The sequence below is a fragment of the Dromaius novaehollandiae genome, chromosome 18 (assembly GCF_036370855.1).
Source record: "Dromaius novaehollandiae isolate bDroNov1 chromosome 18, bDroNov1.hap1, whole genome shotgun sequence".
Taxonomy (NCBI): Eukaryota; Metazoa; Chordata; class Aves; order Casuariiformes; family Dromaiidae; genus Dromaius; species Dromaius novaehollandiae.
In genome coordinates, this window is record NC_088115.1 from 11,711,298 (window position 1) to 11,731,639 (window position 20,342).

Genomic DNA, 20,342 nt, shown 5'->3' on the forward strand with positions numbered 1-20,342 from the left:
AGGCTCCTAAGTGCCTAAATAGCCTGCAGGAATGGGATTCAAGCACTTTGGGAAATTTTACTGAAATCTTAATAGTCTGTTCAGCTACCCTTGTATGTGCTGTCATGCCTTCTGAAGTGCTCTTTGTGGGAGTAATTCTGCAGTGGAAGCTGCATTCAGTGTCAGTTTTTAAAATCGTTTGATGTATTTGCTGCTGAGGTGGACTTTCTGTCTTTTCTGTATGCACTGGGCGCTGAACTCTCGATTGCATTTCTGATGGGAAAGTCCTAGAGAACTTGATTAAAAAAATGCTAAATAAGTTTTCCTAGGAATTCACTGAAGAGTTACGATCTGCCAGGGCAATCTGCTGTCACAAGTCCTCCAGACTGCCGGGCGGAGGACCGAGGAGTCCCGTGCGGAGGACCCCATCCTGCCCGGGCTCGGGGCCCGGCAGCGCTCCTGCCAGCAGCCCCCGGCAGGCTGCGGCGGTTGGGCGCGCCGCTGTTCTTTCTACCTGTGCTCCCAGCGCGGCCAAACGAGCTTTATGGCAGAGGCCTTTCCAGGTCCCCGAGGAATCAGGACGCAGCGCCGGAGGATGTGCTGGCGCTGGCGCTGCCGCCGGCTGCCGCGCTGCCCTGGCGGGCGGCGGCCCCGGCCCGGCCCGGCCCGGCTCGGCTCGGCGGGACCCCGGCCCGGCCCGGCCCGGCGCGCGGCGCCGCCAGCAGAGGGCTCGCTCGGCCCGGGGAGGCGCCGGCGCTGCGGGCCGCGGCCCGGCGCGGCCCCGCGCAGCCAGAGGAGGTGTCTGCCGAGCCCCGCGGGCGGGCAGCCAGCGCGGGCGCTTAGCGGCAATTGCATCACGGGCCCATGTGCGGAGCCGGGCAAAGGCGCCCGCGGCAGCCAGGTAGCGCCGAGCGGGGCCGGCGGCCCGCGGGGCCGGGCCGGGGCAGGGCTGCGCTGCCGCGCGGGGGGCGCCCCGGGGCCGGCAGCGCTGCGGGCCGCGGCGGGGAGGCCGGGCAGGACCCGCCGCCGTGCTGGGGTGGCCTCCTGCTCGCGGCGGGGCGGGAAGGGCGAGCGAAGGCGCCGCCGCTGCCTGCGAGAGCAGCATCTCCCGAGGCGCCGCGGACCCGCGCGGGCAGCGGCGGCGGGAGGCGGGGAGGCGGCGGCGGGCCCCTGCCCGGCGGAGGGTGTCTGCCGGGGTGGCGGCGGGGGGAGCGAGGCGCTCCGGGACTTCTGTGGGAGTGGGGGTTGCGGTGTGTGTGTGTGCGTGCGTGCGTGTGTGTTTTTTTTAAGGGGGGTGGGGTGGGTTAGAAGAGAGTCTGTGGTTTCCATGGAGATGAAGCTGAAAGTGCAGGAAATTTAAAGGCTTTGGGTCCTTGCAAAGCAGACAAACTGGTGCCAACGTGCGTGGCTGCTGTTGCTGCTGAGGAGGCTGCTTTGCAAACGGCGGAGAGGAGCGGGGAGGGAGAATCGGCAGCAACTTCTTCCGTACGGACGGGCAGACAACGAGGAGCAGAAGCAGCAAACAGAGTTTGCAACAAAAAGAGGCATCTGCCTTTCCTGGGGAAGGTGAAAAGAAGCGGCAGCAGCAGAATTTTGGAGCGGCTCCACCGGGAGAAATTTTATAGAGAAGCTTGCAAGAGAGAGCATTTGCAGGGGGCTTGTTCCGCTGGCTTATTAGGGGGCTGTCTTTGCTGGTGGTGCGGGGAGTGGAGGTGATCCCCCTTAAAGACGAGCTATTTTGGATATCCCCGTACAAGTTTTCTGATGTATTTGCTTGCACCTTCTTCCCCTGCTGTTTGGTGAACCCAGCCCCCCTCTCCCCCCCCCACCGCTCTCCCAAGGATGGATCATTCCCAGTGCCTTGTGACTATATACGCCGTAGTGGTTCTGCTGGGTCTCCGGCTAGAGCAGGGCGCCTGCCAGCACTATCTGCACATCCGTCCGGCTCCCAGCGACAACTTGCCCTTGGTGGATCTAATCGAGCACCCGGACCCTATCTTTGACCCCAAGGAGAAGGATCTTAACGAGACCTTGCTCAGGAACCTCATGGGCGGACACTTCGACCCTAACTTTATGGCTATTTCCTTGCCCGAGGACCGGCTGGGAGTAGACGATCTGGCTGAGCTGGACTTGCTGCTCCGGCAGAGACCCTCGGGAGCGATGCCCAGCGAAATCAAAGGGCTGGAGTTTTACGACGGGCTGCAGCCGGGCAAGAAGCACAGGCTGAGCAAGAAGCTGCGCAGGAAGCTGCAGATGTGGCTCTGGTCCCAGACCTTCTGCCCGGTCCTATACACGTGGAACGATCTCGGCAGCCGCTTTTGGCCCCGGTATGTCAAAGTGGGCAGCTGCTACAGTAAAAGGTCTTGTTCGGTCCCAGAAGGCATGTTTTGCAAACCTGCCAAGTCCGTGCATTTGACGATCCTGAGGTGGCGGTGCCAGCGCCGGGGCGGGCAGCGGTGCACATGGATACCCATCCAGTACCCCATCATTTCGGAGTGCAAGTGCTCCTGCTAGGACCGACACTTACCTTCTCTGCCCCTTCTCTAGCGGACTCACGTGGACCTTTGCTGCAACAAAAATAGGAGACATTTGCTTTCTGGTTAACGTTGTAATGCACTGTAACGTGTAGGAGAATGTATATTGTGTGTATATATGGCACCGTTTTAATATACTATTAAAAGGTCAGTATTATACGTGAAATAATCAGTGTCTACTGTATTTTTAAGACTATTACCCTGATCGTTGCTAATGTATCTTTTTTTTGGTATTTATATTCCAGAGAGAAGTTGCTTCGCTTTGGCGAAGTTGTTTTTTGTTGTTTTTTAATAAAAGGATTAAAAAATAAAAACCAAACTTTTTGATAAGAAAACGTTTTAAAGCTATTTTCCATTCTTCGGAAAGCGTGTGTGTGGGTTTTTTTTCCTTTTCCTTACGGACTTTAGATTTAAAAAAAAAAAAGAATAAACGCCTAGAGCACAATGTTATTGTAAATAGAGAGAACAGTTTGAATGACTTAATCCTATGTAAATGAAGAGTATCTGCTATTTATTCTTTATATCCTTGTAGTAAAAGTGCAGTGCAGAATTAAAGTCAACCACTAAAACACGAGCCGTTTGGATTCTGTTTGGTTTTTGGTTTGGCCACCTCCGGGGGGGCTTTCTTCTCCCTCCGCCTTGCTCTCCGGGCGCAGCGGGACGTTTCTCGGTGGGGGGAGGCGGGACCTGCTCAGCCTTCGGCCCCGGCGCTGCCGAGCGGCGCGGGGGGGGCGGCTTTGCGTGCGGGGATCCCCCGCCTAGAGCCGCTCCGCCCGCGGCGGCCGCTTGCGCGGGGCGGGCTCGGCGGCGGCCGGCTCGGGATTTCGTGTAACCGCTTGACATTTCATTTACGGCGGGACACGTGTCTCTCACACCTACCATTGTGCCGGGACGCTGCTGAAACCTGACCCGTGGGCGCCGGGGGTTCGAGCGCAGGCACGCTGCGAGCCTGATGCGGTGACAGCTCGCACGCCCTCCCGGCCGCCACCAGCGCCTCGGGGCTCCCGCCGCCGCCGCGCCCCGCGCACCCGGCGCCGGCTCCGGCGGGCTGCGCTGCGCGGCCGCGCTGCTCTGCGCGCTGCGCCGGGGGGAGGGCGGCAGGCGGCTCCGCGGGGGCGCGCAGCGCTGCCGTCCCCGGGGCGCCCCGGCGCTTGCGGAGCCCGCTGGCGCGGCGCCTCGCTGCGCGCCCCGCGGAGGGCAGCGCGCTGCCCGGCGGCGGCGCTTGCACTGCCGCACGCGTTGGGAGCGCGGTGCGCGCACCCTCCGCGGGGCTGCGGCCCGCCACCCGCCCGCAGGACGCGCCCGCGCAGCGCTCCGCCGCCTCCGCGCGGCCCCGGCGCGCTTCGCCGGGCGCTGGGCTTTTACGTGCCGGCCGAGGCGAGCGCTGGTGCCTGGGCGATAGCAGCTGCGGAGACTCGCGGCACGTGTTGCTCGGGGCTCCGTGACACTGCCCGCAGCCTTTTCCTATTTACCTTGGAACCAACCCCCTTTTTTTTTAGCTCCCGGGGAATCTATGCTGATTCTTTCAAACCCGCGGGTCTCCCGTTGACACAGCCCAGCCCGCTTTCGGCGACGGTCACTCCGCGTATCTCCGATGCGTATTCATCCCCTCTCTCACTCCTTCGGTGCGTTTTACCACCCATCTCCTTGCTTCTAATTTCAATAGTTTGGGGAAAAAAATCAGATCTTGGGACATTTAGGGTATTCATTAACCTAGTGAAGAGGAACAGAGGCATTATTACTCACATAGGAGGCACCCTGCCCCCATGTCTATCTAAGGGTTCATTGTAAAAGGATTAAAAGTTAAAGACCTTCATCTTATGATTCTTTCATTTAATCTTCGTGGCGCCTGAAAGACATGCTGGATGGATGATCACATTTAAAATATTCCTAATGTCGGCTACCTTAGGACTCCAGGCAGGGCAAACAAACGTAATTTATTTCTAGAAGAAAGGGGATATTGAGATGTTTAAGTTTATGAACCACCATTACCATGTATATTTGTTAGGTTCTGACAAATACCCAAATAACATTAAAATCAGCCATTCATCACATATGAATTTATGCAAAACCTTCTATGCCTGGGGCCAATATTTTTTTAGACAGAGTTTCACTTGCAAGAAAAAAAAAGTTTATTTAAAAAAAAGCCAAAAGCAAGAGTTTTTCATGACTGGTAAACATGAGAATTATGTGAACAGAAACTATTTCATGCTGGGATGGCAGCCAGCGACTCGGGAATGTCAACAAAAGTTCTCCGAAGGTTGAAAATGTCACTGGATTACAATACAAGGTCCTTTGCCCCATTAGCAAACTTTACTAAAGTAATATTCTCACTACTTAGCTAGAGGACTCACCCGGTGATTTATCTGTCTGTGATCAGAGCAGTGGGGCAAACAGAGGCTTCATCTGGAAACTACCTTTGACAGCTTGGTTAAAGTTTTTAAAATGTTACGCATGCAGGGATGCATGTGTTTGTGGGTGTTATGTGAGTGTGAAGTAAATGTGTTATTAATATATAGTATAGATATCTATCTCCATATCTGTCTTATCTTTTAATCTGATAGTGATTGTAATTAATAAGATATATGTGCATACATACTTTCTCTACTAATGACGCCAGGTTCCTAATAAATTTCCAAGAATATTTCAGGTTAAAAAAATCGGGTTTCACCATCCACAAGGCTTTTTTAAAAATAAATAACTAAATTTTGTCAGCTGTTAGAGCAAAAATAAACTAATAGTTTTCACTGTTGTTTCTGGTCAGGTTCACTTTCTGGTCCTCCTGCTCTAGTGTTGAAATATTTGGCTTGTAGTGGAAGTGTTTCAAGCCAAACAAATAAAATATCTTTCTGATGAATGTTTCTATGCAAATCTTTTTAATATTAGATTTTGTAATATGTTTTTAAAACAAGATTGAATTATGACTCTTTTAAATTGAAATCAATTCATAACACAGCCAAGTTTTGTTTGCTGATCTTTGTAGTGGCATCATAAGACCTCACAGAGACCACTGTGGGGAAGAAATAAGAAGGGAAAGGTTGAAAGTGAGCTCATAGTTGCTGTTCAGTTTCTTTCTTTGCAATTTTAGTGCCTTAAAGTGTAATATGGGAAATAGAAATCCATTTCCACCTCCGCCACAAACTCTGTAGCCTTGGGTGAGTCCTTTAACTTAGGTGCTGCAGCTCCCTGTCAGGGGTACAGGACTTCGTCTTCTTTGTCTGTGTGGTTAGTCTCTGTCCAGAGTAACTTGTTTTCTCACATCACATGATTATACAAGACCTAGCAAAGTAAGGCCCAGTGTTTAAGGGGATTCCTCGATGGTACTAGATTTAGCATCCAGGCAATTGGTTTTGCCAGTGCAGAACAGTATCTTATGTAGTGTTCTTGAAAGCTTTATACTTCAGTTTATCAGAAAAAGTATGTGACTTCCAAAGCAAGTTGTTGTGCTGTAGACTGATTTGAAAGTGCAAAGAGTAACACAGTTGATAAAAGGATAAAAAATGAAGACCAGAGGTAAGGTTTCCAGAGGTTTGTGATAAGCCCATTCCAGATCAGTCCAGTTTGTGTGAAGAAAAAGACCTAAATAGGAAAACCTTGTTACACACACCATTAAGATATGGTGTTCTCAAACTTTTGGTTAACAGTGAAAGTGTGTATGTGATTCATTTTGCCGCTTTAAAAATACCACCACAAAGATAAGTTCTTCTTGAGCCTGGATGAGCACATGATAGAATTATCACAAAAATAACCACAGCTAGACATTAGAGCAGTAGTGTTTGTATAAACACTGGACAAGCTTTTCCTCTTCCATAGTTTTAACAGAGAAATATCCTTAATTTAGTAACGTCAACAGCTGTTAAAAAAATTCCTAGCAGTTCACATTACTTGGGTTGTGTTATGTAAATGTAATCTGCACCATGTTGGCTGGATCTTGGATCCATTAAAAAGAAGATATTCCAGCTCGGAGATTTGCCAGGACTCTTCATTGAAAGTTGAAATAAATATAATGACGTCATCATATAATGTAACATCATAGCTTTCAAGGTAAGCCAAACCAAAGGTATGTTGGCAGGGGAATGCTGCCACCTGGTAGATCCATGCTAGGAATAGATACGATCCTCTCCTCCAGTGGGGAGGAGAATAGCCACACTCTTCCTGGAGTACCCACAAGGATCCTGCAGTCTTTCTGTGCGTGTGAGTCCTCTGGGAGTTTTACTACACGCAAGGGCTGCAGAATCTGTGTCAATGCTCTCTTTTAAGAGAGCAGCTATAGCAAATTTGAAGAGACCCTTTCATTCCCTCTTCCTTGCTCACAAACCGAGCAAGAAGCTCCAATGGTTAAAAGGAAAGGAATGAATACTTTCACTTGAAACAACTGTTGGAATGGTTTGGAGGGGAACAGAAATATTCAGCAACTAACATTAAAGACTCTAAATCCTTAAAGGTGTTATTGCAGGATCAGCAGCTTACAGCCCTCTTTCGTGAAGGCCGGGTACCAGTGTATTACTGTTAAGTCTCCTGCTGTTCTGTGTAGGGAAAATCAGCTGTTATATGCGATATGCTTTCTAAGGACTTCAGGAGAAAACATACTAAAGGGATATCTGCATGGGTACAACTTCACAGTGAGTCACTTTCCTCTGCTGAAGTGGAGAATGGGGCTGCAGAGCTGGCGCAATTTAGCCTCTGACACTTTAGATGGATAGTTTAGATGGAAGCCAGCTGAGAAGAGATGTCCTAGGGGCCCAGCGGTTGTACCTTCTGTCTTCTGTAGGGATGCCATTAAGCATGAGTCAGACCCATGCATGGGTCTGAGCCAGATCTCAGGACCGGACTAACCTGGATGTGTGCTTAGGCCCAGTTGGTCTGCAAATATCCCAGAAAGCTTAACAGCCATTCCTGCAAGGGCTTCCTCTGCCAGTGCGCAGATGCACCTTTGCAAGTGAGCTACCGGCAAGGTAAAGCCACCGGTATTGACTGAAGGCACACAGGTAATAATACTTCATAGGTGGAGTCTACTCTTCACCTAAGACGGACATTCCCTGGGACTCAGGTCTCCCCCTTAGAGAAGCCAAGAGTGCTAGCTGCATCAGATAATCGTAAAGGAGTTTCAAAATAGGTTTCACACTCCCTCCTTGGGTATTTTTTTTTTTCCTCATGAGAGGGGGAGTGGCAAGACTCCCATCACAAAGAACGTTACTCAGAACCAGAACAGATCTTAAGGCACAACACTAAAAACCTGTATGCAATGGAGAAGGACTGGGTGGCTCGGGGGATTGGTAATGGTATAAAGAGCTTTTCACCGCTAGGCCTTTGGCTTCAGTCCAGAGGTAGTAACTGAAAGCCACAGTCATCTGATGCCTGCATAGTGGGCTGCGCAGAGTGAGTTGTTGGTCTCTGCATAGATCCTACCAAGCAGGATCCAGATCACAAAGCCACCACCAGAGCTGACACGCTTGCAAGGATTCTCAATTGAAAGAGCAAAAGGAAACAGGAAGGCGGAAGCTTGGTCTACATTTGTGATTAAGTAGCAATAAGGGTATACTGTTGTTGAGGGGCGGTTGTTTCTCTCAGGAGGGTTGATATGGGAGAATATGACCAGTATAGCCCCTTGTTTAGATGCAGTTCTAATGGTGTACAGTACATTCCTGCTGGCACAGTAATATCTTTATACTTGGCCTATACCTGGTATAATCTTTTTACCTGGCTTGGATGCAAAACCATGGTCCAGAAGAGGATGCAGCAAATATAAGTGCCTACTTTGCTGTTACATTAATTGGAAGCACTTGCTGCACTGGGTGGTATAAATGATTTTCCAGTAAATTCGTTGTACCCATATCAGTACAAACACATTCTGCTAGCTGGGTTGGTCTGCTTTGGTTAAGGCAATGCAAATGCCCAGGCCCCGGGTTGGAGGTTACACTTTCATAGGACCCCAGTCATGCAGCTCTTTGAATCGGCCTTTCACTGAACAAAGGATGGAAGAGGCTGTGACTCGGAATATGTTTGCCAAGCTGCTGTGTTGTACCTGTTCTGTGCAATAAAAACTCCAGCACCTTTTCTTAGCAGTAAATAAACTGAATTTAAGTTCAAGTATTAGGAAAAAGAAGTACATAAACCCAACACATATTTATGTAAGGGCCAGTGTAAACATCACTCTTCTGTTTCAAAATGAACCTTCTGGTATTCCAAGCACTTCATAATATTGTCTGTGAATGAAAAATGGACAGACAACAATTTTCCTTCACTTCCCCTCCTAGTTTGCTTTGGACATTTAGAGATCCTACGTATCTAGTTGGTTTTATTTTGCCCTGTGCAAAGATCTGTTCCTCTAAGGGTGCTCTGTCCTTCATATAGCAACAGGGTACTGGAAAATATTGCTTAGATATGATTGTAAACATACATGTATTGTCAGAGTGACTTTATAGGCAGGTGAGATGGGCTGAAATACTGCCTTTTAAAACTGAGCGGATGTCCAGGTGCATCATGTCCTTTTGGAATAAGCAGCTAGAATTTTGTTTTGTAGGTAATACTTGTGTAATAGGTGAGGTCATTGACTTGAACCTTGATGCGCTTGTGAATAAGGCTTACTGTCTTAGTTATGATCAAGCACTAAATTCAGTCTCAGTGCTACATTAGAAATCTTTTTCATGGCCTCAGGAACACTTGATATCTATCCTGTGTCTTGCTGTATTTGCTCATAGGCTGTTGGCTTCAGAAGCGTGTGAACACTTCCTTTCCATGGAGGAGCTGGATCTTGCGTTGTATATATGCACACTGGAGCGTTCTCCTGTTTAGCTGAAAAGTCTAATAAAGTTCACTAAAACTGCATGAAGAAGGCATTAATGCTAGACCACCAGCTCAGGGATAGTTACGCTGTACTTAAGCTGCCTTCAAAAGTGCAGAGCATTTTGGTCTGAGCCAACAAAATCTTAAGCACATACTCAACCGAGGCTTCACGAGCACTCCCGCAGAAGAGCTGCTCTCCTGATTAAAGGAAAACATGCCTGTAAGTTCTTCCTCGGATCAGGCCAAGATGCTCAGCACCCTGTATTCCAGCATCCCGCGGGAGCCCAAAGCAGCTTGGGTGTTCAGGGGAGCGCTGCTTTACCTAACCAGGAACAGCTGAGTGTTGTGGTTTGTATAAACTGTTTGCCATGTATGTGTGGCATGTGGCAGTAAATGAAACACTTACTTTAAAACTTATTGAAGTTCTTTCAGCAAAAAAATTAATGTGGGGTTGGCTTTTATGCTTTGTTTCAAATGAAGCAGAGATTTATACACCTTATTATCCTAATTTTTTTCCAGACACTGCTCTGAATCTCTCTCATATCTTATGGGAAATTAAATATCAGAGTTTTTAAAGAGATCATTTTTGATTTCCCATCTATGGTACGAACAAAAAAGTGGGTAAGTCTAATGAAGTGGCATGTAGTCAAATGTTCAGACTGTAATCAATCACAATATATTTAAAGCCATCTAAATGAAACTTTCAGACAGCCAGACTAGGTTCCTCTTACTTTTAAGCTTTTGAGAGATGCCAAGAGATTTTAAGGCCAACATTTTCAAGCTGAGATGCCTAGGATTAGGCATCTTACTCCACATTCAGACACCTATCAGGGAAAAAACTATAGGCTGAGTTTTGGATGCTTAAGTTCACAGCTCCCAGTAGGAGACAATGATAATACTCTGTACAGTGAAAAAAACAGCAGATGGAGTCTTACTGCTTAAGTTCGTATCTGATGCTGTGAGTGTGCATTTGGCAAATTCTGGTTATACTGAGATTTTTTTTCAAAAAACAGCTAACAGAGGTAGGTGCACATAGAAAAAATGTGTGATTTAGGTATATAGCTTACTTAGAAGCTACAGAAAAACTCATCCCCAAATCTGCTCTCTCTGAAGTCATGAGAAAAAGAGGAGGACTTAGAGTTTCTCACAGGCAAGAGAAATCCTAAAGCACAATAATTAGGCTCTAAGCCACGTCTCCTGGAAGGATGGATTTGTGGGGAAGAAGGGAGGACGGGGGGAGGCAGGGCTAAGACAGCATTACCTTGCTTTCACTTCTTCCCTCCTTCTGCCTCCCACCAGCCGGGTTGATGGTGTCACATGCTGCAGGAGGATCCGTGTGGTTGAGTCCCCTCCCGCCTGCATTCAGTTCTTCATCAGCCCCTGCCTATGTAATGGATAAGCCTATTGACTTCAATACAGCTATTTTATGCCAATTGAAGATCTTAATCTGCTTGTAAAATAAATGAAGTCCTTTTAGAAGTCCCTTTTTCTGTTTCTTGTGGCCTAAAATCTTTCTGCCTTTGCACAGTAATGAGCTGTCCCTGAGGTTACTCTGTGTCTGTTAACATATTCGCTAAAGCTGGTCAACATATTTGATTTAAATATTTTTTGACCAAATAGTAGATGTTTTATGAAATTGAAAGTTTTCTGTGAAAATACTTAGCTTTGTGGAATTTCTGTAGCTTTCTGTAAAAAGCAAAACATGGACTTTTTATCACTCCCTTTTCCTTTTGTAAAATACATACATTCTGAAGTTATATTGCCTGTTCCTGAGAAGCTCATGAGAAATTTCTGGTATAACCATTGGGATTTTGCTGTAGTTAAGATGAAAATCTGTAATTAAAAGAACTCTTTCGGACACTTCCTAGCGTAAAGCAGTAGCGTTCAGGGGCTTTTTGGGGAAAAGTTGTTGCATTGCTGTTTGCAGTAGCTGGTATAACAGTCCCTGGCAGCGGCCTGCAGCAGGAGCGTCCGTGCCTCTGCAGAGACCTCTGCCACTGGATCGGAAGAAAACCATTAGCTGGCAGCAGCAAGAGGCTTCTGTCTTCCGCGCAGGCTTACCGGTAGGGAAGAGCACAATACATGCATTTTACAACTGTGTTGGATATCTTCCTATGTTCAAGTTTGTGACAGCTCTTACTGTAACCTCTAATGACCTGCAGTGCTGCTCATTGGAAGCAAGAATTTGAACACTGAGGGGAAATTGCAATATTTAGAATATACTGAGCCATGGAACATGTGAAACCTGGTTTCCTGTGGATTTATGTCTTGACAGTGAATTCCTGGAGCTCATTTGCCAAATCTGTCTGGAGCCAAACTCGGACAGCACTAACCTGACCCTCCCATTTCTGGGGAGCGATGCCTTGGCTAGGCGCTGCAAGCCGGGTGACATCAGCTGTGAGTGAATAAACTGAGCTGCGCTCTGAGGGACACGGCCCGAATCCTGGGCTGTCCGTCCGCCCCGCTGGGGAGGCACGGCTCTGGGTCTTCCACTTCCAATAAAACGTGAGCTCATGCTTCAGCTCACCCTAGAAACTGGGAGCGCTCATAGGGTCTTTCTTCCCAATATGGCTCCTGTCTTTTTGTCACCGTCAGGAATTTAGTATTAATAACTGAGAGAGCATACGAACTTACAGGCAGGACAGCCCAGTAAGCCTAATTTCTTTGGAAAAACAAAAATAAAACAATTTGTCACAACGCTAAGTTATAGGACTGAATACCTTGAATACCCGAATAGCTGTACTGCAGATATTAAAAAGCCCTATTGCAAATCATCCCCAAATCTACTTCAGAGGCTTGAGAGTCATTTTTGCTATGGTACTTGCAATGTGCGAGTCAAACATTTTATTTCAAAGGATTTTGCTGCTTTCTAGCCTTTACTGAGCATTTTTATAGTTTACTGCTGTAACCCTTGTCCTTCTTTGTGAAATTTTGAATCCATCTCATTGCACTGCAAGTGAAATTAGATTGAAAGTCCCTTTGAGAAAATGTCCGTGCTTCTATATCTCTGCTGTAAATTGCTCAGAATACTTTAGGTTCTGTTAAAACAGTAAATGCCTCTGGCCCTACTTATGCAAGTTGTCTTACTGCGGTCAATGGATTTAGCTACTCCTACAGCTGAAAAAAATATATTAGCAGTTTTTCTGGGGCAAAAATGGTGATTCAGTGGCAGTGTAACGTTTACAGATTCACACCTGCTGAAAAAAATGTGGCCATTTTCCAGACTGGAAACCATTAAACAATTTTTAAAAATCCAAATATTTTATTTTGACATTTTCAGATTAATATGAATACCCGTTGATTTTTTTACTTAAAGCATTTTTTCATTTTGAAAATATCCTCATTCAGTTCTATTACATAAAGATCTATCAGTTTTTAACCAACGTAAGACAAAAATCACCTCTCAGTCACAACTGAACTCTTTAAGATTGAGCAGAGCAATTTGCATGATTCTAAGCCAGTATTTTTTTACTTTTCTGTTCACCAAAAATTTTGAAAATATATTATTTTTGGTGAGCTCCAAGCATTTATTTAAATTATTCACCAGAGCTGTTAGGAATGGAAAAATTAGATTGTCTCACAGCTCAAATCAGATGCCAGATCCGTAGCTGCCATAAATCAGCATAGCTTTGCTGAAGTCAGGCGAGCTATTCGATTTTACACGAGCAAGGAGTCCAAGTCCACTTAAGCATCTGGTTCACTGGGACTGTGTAGAGGAGGTCTTCAGGTGAATTCGGCTTGCGTATGAGATCCATGAGGAGAAAGATTTCTAAGACAGAAATATGATCTGATTTATTTGTAGCATTACCACTTGATGCCTGCGTTTTCAGTGCTAAGGCTTAATACAAATCCCGTGTGTGTGGCCACGTATTACATGAATTTACTTCTGCGCTCCTTCACTAGGAATATTAAAAGTTGCATGACTTCCAAGTCTTTCTATGTGCTGTTGATTAGCATTCCACCAGGATCACTAACCTATTAGAGTGTCTGCCACTATTGGTGGAAAAGAGTCTTTTATTTCCTTCTCAAATGATTTTGCTTTTCTTCAATGGTGTCCATAGCAACACATACTGGTAGTGATGAGTCCCTGATTCTGTTGCAGGCTTTCCACAGCAGTGTCTTGCCAGTAACAACAGTTGACCCGACATTGTAAGGCTGCTCAGAGGCACGTAGCCACGCTGGTTCTCGTGATGAATGGGTTTTACCGTTCTGGGAGGTATCTTTCCTTACGTGGCAGGTCACTCTTGGTAAATGGCATGGCTAATGCCTGATCAGACTAGCATCTTCCATTATTCTGAACACAGTTATGGGAATCCAACTTTGGAAAGCCTTTTGACTGACGGTCATTTTCTAAATGTGTATGTGGCATATGTGTGTTCCTGTCAATGTGTACAACTGTTTCTAAGGGCACAAGTTTGCGACTTGAGGCTGGAAATTAGCTCTAATAGCAAGCAGTGTGTGGGAAGGTTCTTCCAGAACGTAGCCAGGGAACAAGGAAAGCCATTTGTCCCTTACTCTGCTCTCTCCGTTTTTAACCTTTTTTCATTGGTAAAAGACGTTTCAGGGAAATGAATAACTCTGCAATATAGGGTCTATCCATGCTGCAAACTTTAAATTGGAACCAACAATCTGACATCAAACTCAGATGAGAATGACTTCATTACCTAGATTGAAGTTGGCAGGGAAGACAGAACGCTCTGCCGTGTGGTCTCCTGTGCCTTAACCTAATACTCAGAACTAATAGGAACAAGTCTTGGACTTAGTAAGAGTTGGCTTTATATCACAGTATGCACAGAGCAGGGACCAGATCCAGTAACCTTTCTCCATGCAAGTAATTCCTTCTCGCATGTGTCATCAATGGGATGATTTGCTTAGGTAAAGATTCTCTGCGTGTGTAAGAGTAGAAAGGGCCTGGACAAATACTGCAGTTTTTCTTTGTCTGACTCATACTTGTCTCTGGATTCGCTTTGTGTATGTATTGGCACTGTGGTTGTCTTCAAGCCCCAAGTTCATATCTGCAGTTCTTTATGTTGTGTTTTAAATGCCAGATAGACATGCTGAGTTCCTTGTGCACCCATCTAAGCAGCTGAGTTTTGGAAACCAGAAATGGACACTGGAGTGTTGACGAAGTCGACGAGTCTTGACGAAACACCTATTTCGGTAAATGAAAATGATTCTTGCTGACTTCAGTACCCCTGGCATCTTCATTTGTGCTATAAGTATGTCAGTTCTGTTTCTCAGTGTCATTTTTCCAGAGACAGCTTCACCCTGCTGTCTTGGTTTAAGGGTCCCATCTGAGCTGGGGCCAAGCATAATGAATGCTATGTTAACAGATGGACATGACTGCAGTCAGTCAAGAGACCACGCTTAAGTGTGAGTGTTGAGAGCAGAATTCACAGGTGGGAATGGCCAAATGTCTGTCTGTGCTGTGGTTAGGGGGACATACCATTGCTAATTCTGCTGTGGGCTGACTTAACTGAAAAAAGAAATTCTGCCTTCACCACATAAGGAGAGGTTTTGGCCTGTTGGAATTGCCTGGGTGGTGCGAAGGGAGGTGGGGTGCAGAGAGACATTCTAATTAAGACTCTATCCCCTTTTGTTCATATCTTTTTGGGAAGGCCCCCATGGAATAGACCAAAATAAGCTCCTACCCCTAGCTGAATAGGTTGTCAGGGTGCAGAACTATATTCTGCAGACTTGTGCATGTGTAAGGGGTGTGTAACATTTTTGTCTGAATGGAGCCCTATGTTCTCATAATTTATAGTAAGTAATCTTATTTGCAAAGCATGCCCTTACAGTTTTAAAAAACAAGTTAATTGACTTGCATAAAAATCAAACATGTCAAAGTTTTCCATCTCGACACAAACACCACATTGAGCAGCACATTGCTACAATAGCCATGATGCAGTCTGAGCTACCTATTGAGATATTTCATAAACCAAAATGGAATCTTAAAAAGTTTGTCAGTTTTGCATGCCTCTGAGTTGCTGAATTTAGGAGTCCATTACTCGACTAATTATACAATGTTTTATTTTTTTCCTTGTGTAAATAAACAAACTTGTGTCTGAATTTTGGCAAGGGGCACTAGAAACCAATTAGAAGGTGTTCCCAATGTATTACAGTATTACAAACAAGATGCCTTTTCTTAGAAAGGCGAACACACCGTGTTTCTTTTAATGAGTGTGAAAATATACCAGTTGCTTAATCACTAGCAACTTATAGTTATAAGCATAAGTGAGTCCTTTCTCAGGAATGAAAAACATAGCTTAGTTTCTTTACTAACAGATGACATTTTAATTTAAAGCTGCAGGTTTTGTCTGGAAGGGCTAAAACATCTGAATTATTTGAGTGAGCAATAAGGGGCAGTCGGGAAATGAGAGAGTGGGAGGGTTTCTCTTATCTGGGTAGACTTCATCCACCGCTCCTTTGAGTGTTTGAGGCTAGCGTGTCCCTTGGTCTGTGACCGCAATGCTGTCTCAGAGTGTGTCATTTCTAGACATTTCAGTCACACGGACTTGCAGCACTTTGGCACATGATCTAATCTGGATCCAAAACTAAAGTATTTTTATGTCAAGGACAGATGATGCTTTCTGCATGTCGCAGGTACGGGTTGGTGCACAGCAGTGTTCCTGAAGGAGAGAGCCTCAGGAAGCATGGTGACTCGGCTGTAGTTTCTTCCCGTGATCGTCTTCTGGGTCAGAAATAGGGATGCAGCATGAACTCCTTCCTGTGCAGTCTAGACAAATCACAATATGCAGGTTCACTGTGAGGCAAAATGAAAATTAAGCTGGATAAGAGACTGGATAGAACAAATTGCTCTATACAGAGACCCTTTATCTATTTTTTTTCCTGAAGTTTTTTTATACAAACATAAAGATCACTTGATTTACGACTTGTTTGTCAGGCTCCAGATCAGATGGCATTGCATTCAGAGCAGTGAATCTCAGCCTGGTATTATTCCCCTGCAGCCAACAGGGTGATGCAACTTGGGCACAGTGACACATCCCTGACTTCTCGTCACTGGGATTATGGCAGGAGCATGTTACTTGTCAGCAGATAGAAGTGTGGAAGAATCTGGCCCATCATGATCTTTAATCCTTCTCGTAAAAATAAAATAAGCCTTGGGAAAGCTCTCCAATGTTATTTAAAAATAGAAGAATGAATGTTAGTGGTTTTATATGGATTACATAAATTACTAGTTTATTAGAAAAAGGGATAATTTTAAAAAGAGAGAATTTCCCTCAAAGGGAACATTTAACTTCTTTTGGTTACTTTATGGATATTTTATTTTACATTTAAAAATAATTAAACCTTTTATAAAGGAGAAATTTTCATTTTTGTGAAATAATGCTTTTCCTGCTTCGGAGCTACACAGGCGCTTGTGTGCCAGCCTCCACGCTGCTCAGCGCCGAGGCACGTGTGCAGGAAGCCGTGGCTCAGTACGTTATTGTGCTTCAGCTGAGCCTGGCTAGCAGTTTGTGCATGTACGCTCGGTTCAAGGCAAAAGGTAACGCTGACTGTCTTGAAAACCGAACGCAGGAGGTTTAAACCAAAGCCAGTTGTACATTGCCCATCTTTGGTTATGTCAGGTACACAAGATAGATTCCCAGCGGTCCCCGCTGCAGTGGACCCTCCGTCAGGGCAGTAAGTGAGGCTCTTCACCTGCTTCCCTTTGGGGATGCCGTGGGTGGGGAGGAGCTGCGGCGGCGAAGAGCTGTCCCTGGTGAACCCCTTGCGTGCCAGGCAGCACGGCTTAGTGCTGACATAGGTCAAAAGCAATTTCTGCTGCCTCCTCAGTCCAAGGAGGGGACATGGGAGAGGCTGTGACTCAGTGATGAGTCTCCGCACTTGCCTCCCAGAGCGGTGCCGGGAGAGGTGCTGCTGGGACACAGCCCCGTGCTTCCTCCCCACTACCCAAAATTTTGATGAAAAGGAAGAAGAAAACAGAAAATAGCTTCTTTAATTGTGTGGAAAGTTTTGGTCTGGTCAAAAGTTGCTTTTCATCTTTTCAGTAAAATATCTGAAAATGCCCAGGTTCAGGTTCAGAAGACACTGTGGGGCTCTCTTTGGGCAGCAGACTTCCTGCTAAAACCAGGAGCCGGGTTTGCTTGTAAAAATTCTTTGGTTTTCGGTACCCAAAAGTGGAGGGGAAGAACTCTGTTCAAAACTAAAACATTTCAGCTTTCTCTCGCTGAAAACCAAAAAGTTGTCACTGAATTTTTTGTGGTGAAAGTAATAGTTTCTAATCTAGTCCTGAGATTTTCCAGGACATTTAGGGAATAGGAGCCTGTGCTCTGGAGGGGGACACTGGAGGCCATCGTGCAGTTCTCGGCTTTGTCAAGGGTTTTTGACAAGCTGCTTAATCTAATTGGGTAGGTCTACACGGCCTGAGAGAGGTAGTCTAGGGCTCTGCTGGAGTCAGCACTGTCTGGTCTGGTAGAAAATAAAACTCGGTTAACAAGTTGGCGGTTTAAAACCACTTGTAGCAAGCTCGACTCCCCGTCCCCGCGGACGCGTCTCGCCGAAGCTCTGCCGCCGGCCCATGCGTGGCTCGGCAGGGCGTTTCGCCTCCGAGAAGGGGCTCCAGCCCCACCGAGGCTGCTCCGGCCAGGCCCCCCCGCCGCCCAGCAGCGCGGCCGCGGGGCTGAAGGCTGCCCTCGGATCCCGCCGGGCCCCGCGTGCCCAGCATCCCTGCTGCATCGCGCTTCGGAGGACGCGTTTGCCCCGGCCGCCTCCAGATGGTCTCCAGGCTGTCTGCAAGCGGCCGTGTGGTCAGGAGGCAGCCAGATCCTTAGAGACGCCCTCGCAGTCACCGGCTGACTGCTTTTTTGTGTCAGTTTTTCATCTGTAAAATGGGAATAATATATCCTTGGCCTGTCTTCTCTCTTCAGGTTGTCAGGTTTGTGTGACAGGGTCTGTGTCTCTATGTGCTGCCTTGGCATATTAAGTCCCTTACTCAGTTACAGAGACATGACTATTAAAGGTTCCCTGGTACTACTACTAAGGAAAGAATATACATACAACTAAATACTCCTTTTGTTCAGATTTTTATAAGCATTTTGCTCTACTGGGAAAGATCCACGACTGTTGCAAATTTGGCAGGAGTCCACTGAAGTGAGAGCAGTTCTACCCACTTACACCAACTGAGGAACTTGGCCCCAAAGTACGCTTAAAAAAAAGGAAAGCTTGTTTTAGGAATCCTTTTGTTAATACAATTAGCATATTTTGTGCTTACAGCATTTTTTAAAGTTCTGTTAAAAATAAATTCCTGAAGCCTTGGATAAATAAATAGTTGTACAGAAGAGCCCTCTGTAGCCACGAAGTTGCCAAAAATTATCAGTAATCCTCAGTCAGATGGAATGTACAGTTGGCAAGGGGATGGCAGGAAAAAGTCCTCACCAGCTCTGCCTCGTATTCCCATACAATGAGAGATGCCAAGATTTTCCATTAGTGTCTGTGATGCAGTTGAAGATGGGAGTGTTTGTTATTAAGGAGACCTTGTTTTAGTTAAATAACCAGTGAAGGGCTCAGTTCGGCTGCATATTTTTCCATCGCTAGACGCTGATTTCACACGAGCTGCTTTATTTTGTTAATGAAATTTGACTCTCATTTCTTCTCCCCTGTATTTAACTCAATTTAGGTCAAAACACAGAATATGCAAATGAAGAACCACAAGCCCAGCCCACTAGTGATGTGGTTTGAAAGTCCCGAATAAAAAAAAGAATTATTTACAGACTAGTCTGGGGCAATATATGCCTTGAAAACTGACATCCCAGATCCTGGCAGCTGACATATGTATTTATTCAGGCTTTGACACTGCCATGATTTTTAATTTGGGGGGTTTTGGTCTGTCTTGGAAAGTGACTAGGGATTTTAAGGGCCTTTATTTTGGGTGACGAAACTCAGACCAACGAAACTGGCCCCCGCTCGCTGCTGCCTGGAGCACTGCTTTGTTTAAACTGCGTGTAGCAGAGCTTCAAGCTCTTGAGGAACCCCCAGTCACTTGTCAGGTCTGTGTATCTTGGCCCCTGGGCATAGTGCATGTAAGTGGATAATGGGCCAAGAGCTGTTTTTATTTAAAACTGCGGAATTCCCACGTGGCTCAACAGGAATTACACCTGCTCAACCAAGAACAAACTTTGGCCCAGGAACTGTAATCTGAAGAGACCACTGCATCAGGGTCAGTCGCACCATGCATTCGCAGTTTGGCCTCACAGTTTTGTTTCGGAAGTGTTTACTGCCAGGCACAGCATGAAGATGAAATAACAAAGTAGTAGCAAAATGGGCATCTGCTCAACTTGAGATTCTCCAGTCCGGTTGATTGGATCCAGCCCTAATAAATATACCTGCTAAATGTTCTACGGTTAGATTTATGTGAGTGTGTTGTTCTAGGCCAATAGAATAGCTATAAAACACTTTGCTGCTTAGAAAAACATGTCTGCTGAAAAGTTTAGTAGCTTAATTGTAAACTTTAAGTGTGTAGAAATGTTTCATACAGTGAGAAGAATACGGTTCTAGTTACAGAAGCAGGAGCAACTGGGTCTGCGTAACACTTGCATCTTTTCCATTAGCCCTGGAGGTAGGAGTCTGAGAACAGGAAAATTAAGAGAGACTGAAAAGATTTACCATCTTTGCCGTGATTAAGCTGCATTCATACTCAATTTTTCAGTGTTTTCCTGACCATCAAAACATAAAGGCAAAGTCTGAACTACTTAAGGAGTAATACAACTCCAGATTAAATTACTATCTACATTATAACAGCTACTTACTGTGACTGTCAAAAGTTAGTTTTGCCTCAGATTGACGGTAGAAAGAAAACAGTGGAGGGTCTTCTGTACGAAACCCTGGAATCAGACCCTAACAGTCCTGCGGAGTTGTGGAGATGTAATACAATATAACCTTTTCATGTTTAGACTAAAGCATTTTCATTTAACATTATACTTAACGGAACAGCCTTAAACCAGCCACAGAGAAGTGACCTGGCATGTTTTGACTGTAATAAGCATTGATTCCATGCCTATAAATTTTATAGTTGCATCAATT

General features: G+C 46.0%; 1 protein-coding gene across 2 annotated transcripts; it reads left to right on the top strand.

Moving 5' to 3' along the window:
- The first annotated feature begins 708 nt into the window (after positions 1 to 708).
- On the top strand, positions 709 to 3,087 carry NOG (noggin). 2 transcript variants are annotated; one of them, XM_064522683.1, is made up of 2 exons: positions 709 to 880; positions 1,361 to 3,087. In XM_064522683.1, the coding sequence occupies exon 2, from the start codon at positions 1,822 to 1,824 to the stop codon at positions 2,491 to 2,493; it is 672 nt and encodes a 223-aa protein (XP_064378753.1). In that variant the 5' UTR covers positions 709 to 880; positions 1,361 to 1,821; the 3' UTR covers positions 2,494 to 3,087. The 2 variants fall into 2 exon arrangements, with proteins under 2 accessions (XP_064378753.1, XP_064378752.1); XM_064522682.1 differs by having other exon boundaries at positions 1,364 to 3,087.
- The last annotated feature ends 17,255 nt before the right edge of the window (positions 3,088 to 20,342 follow it).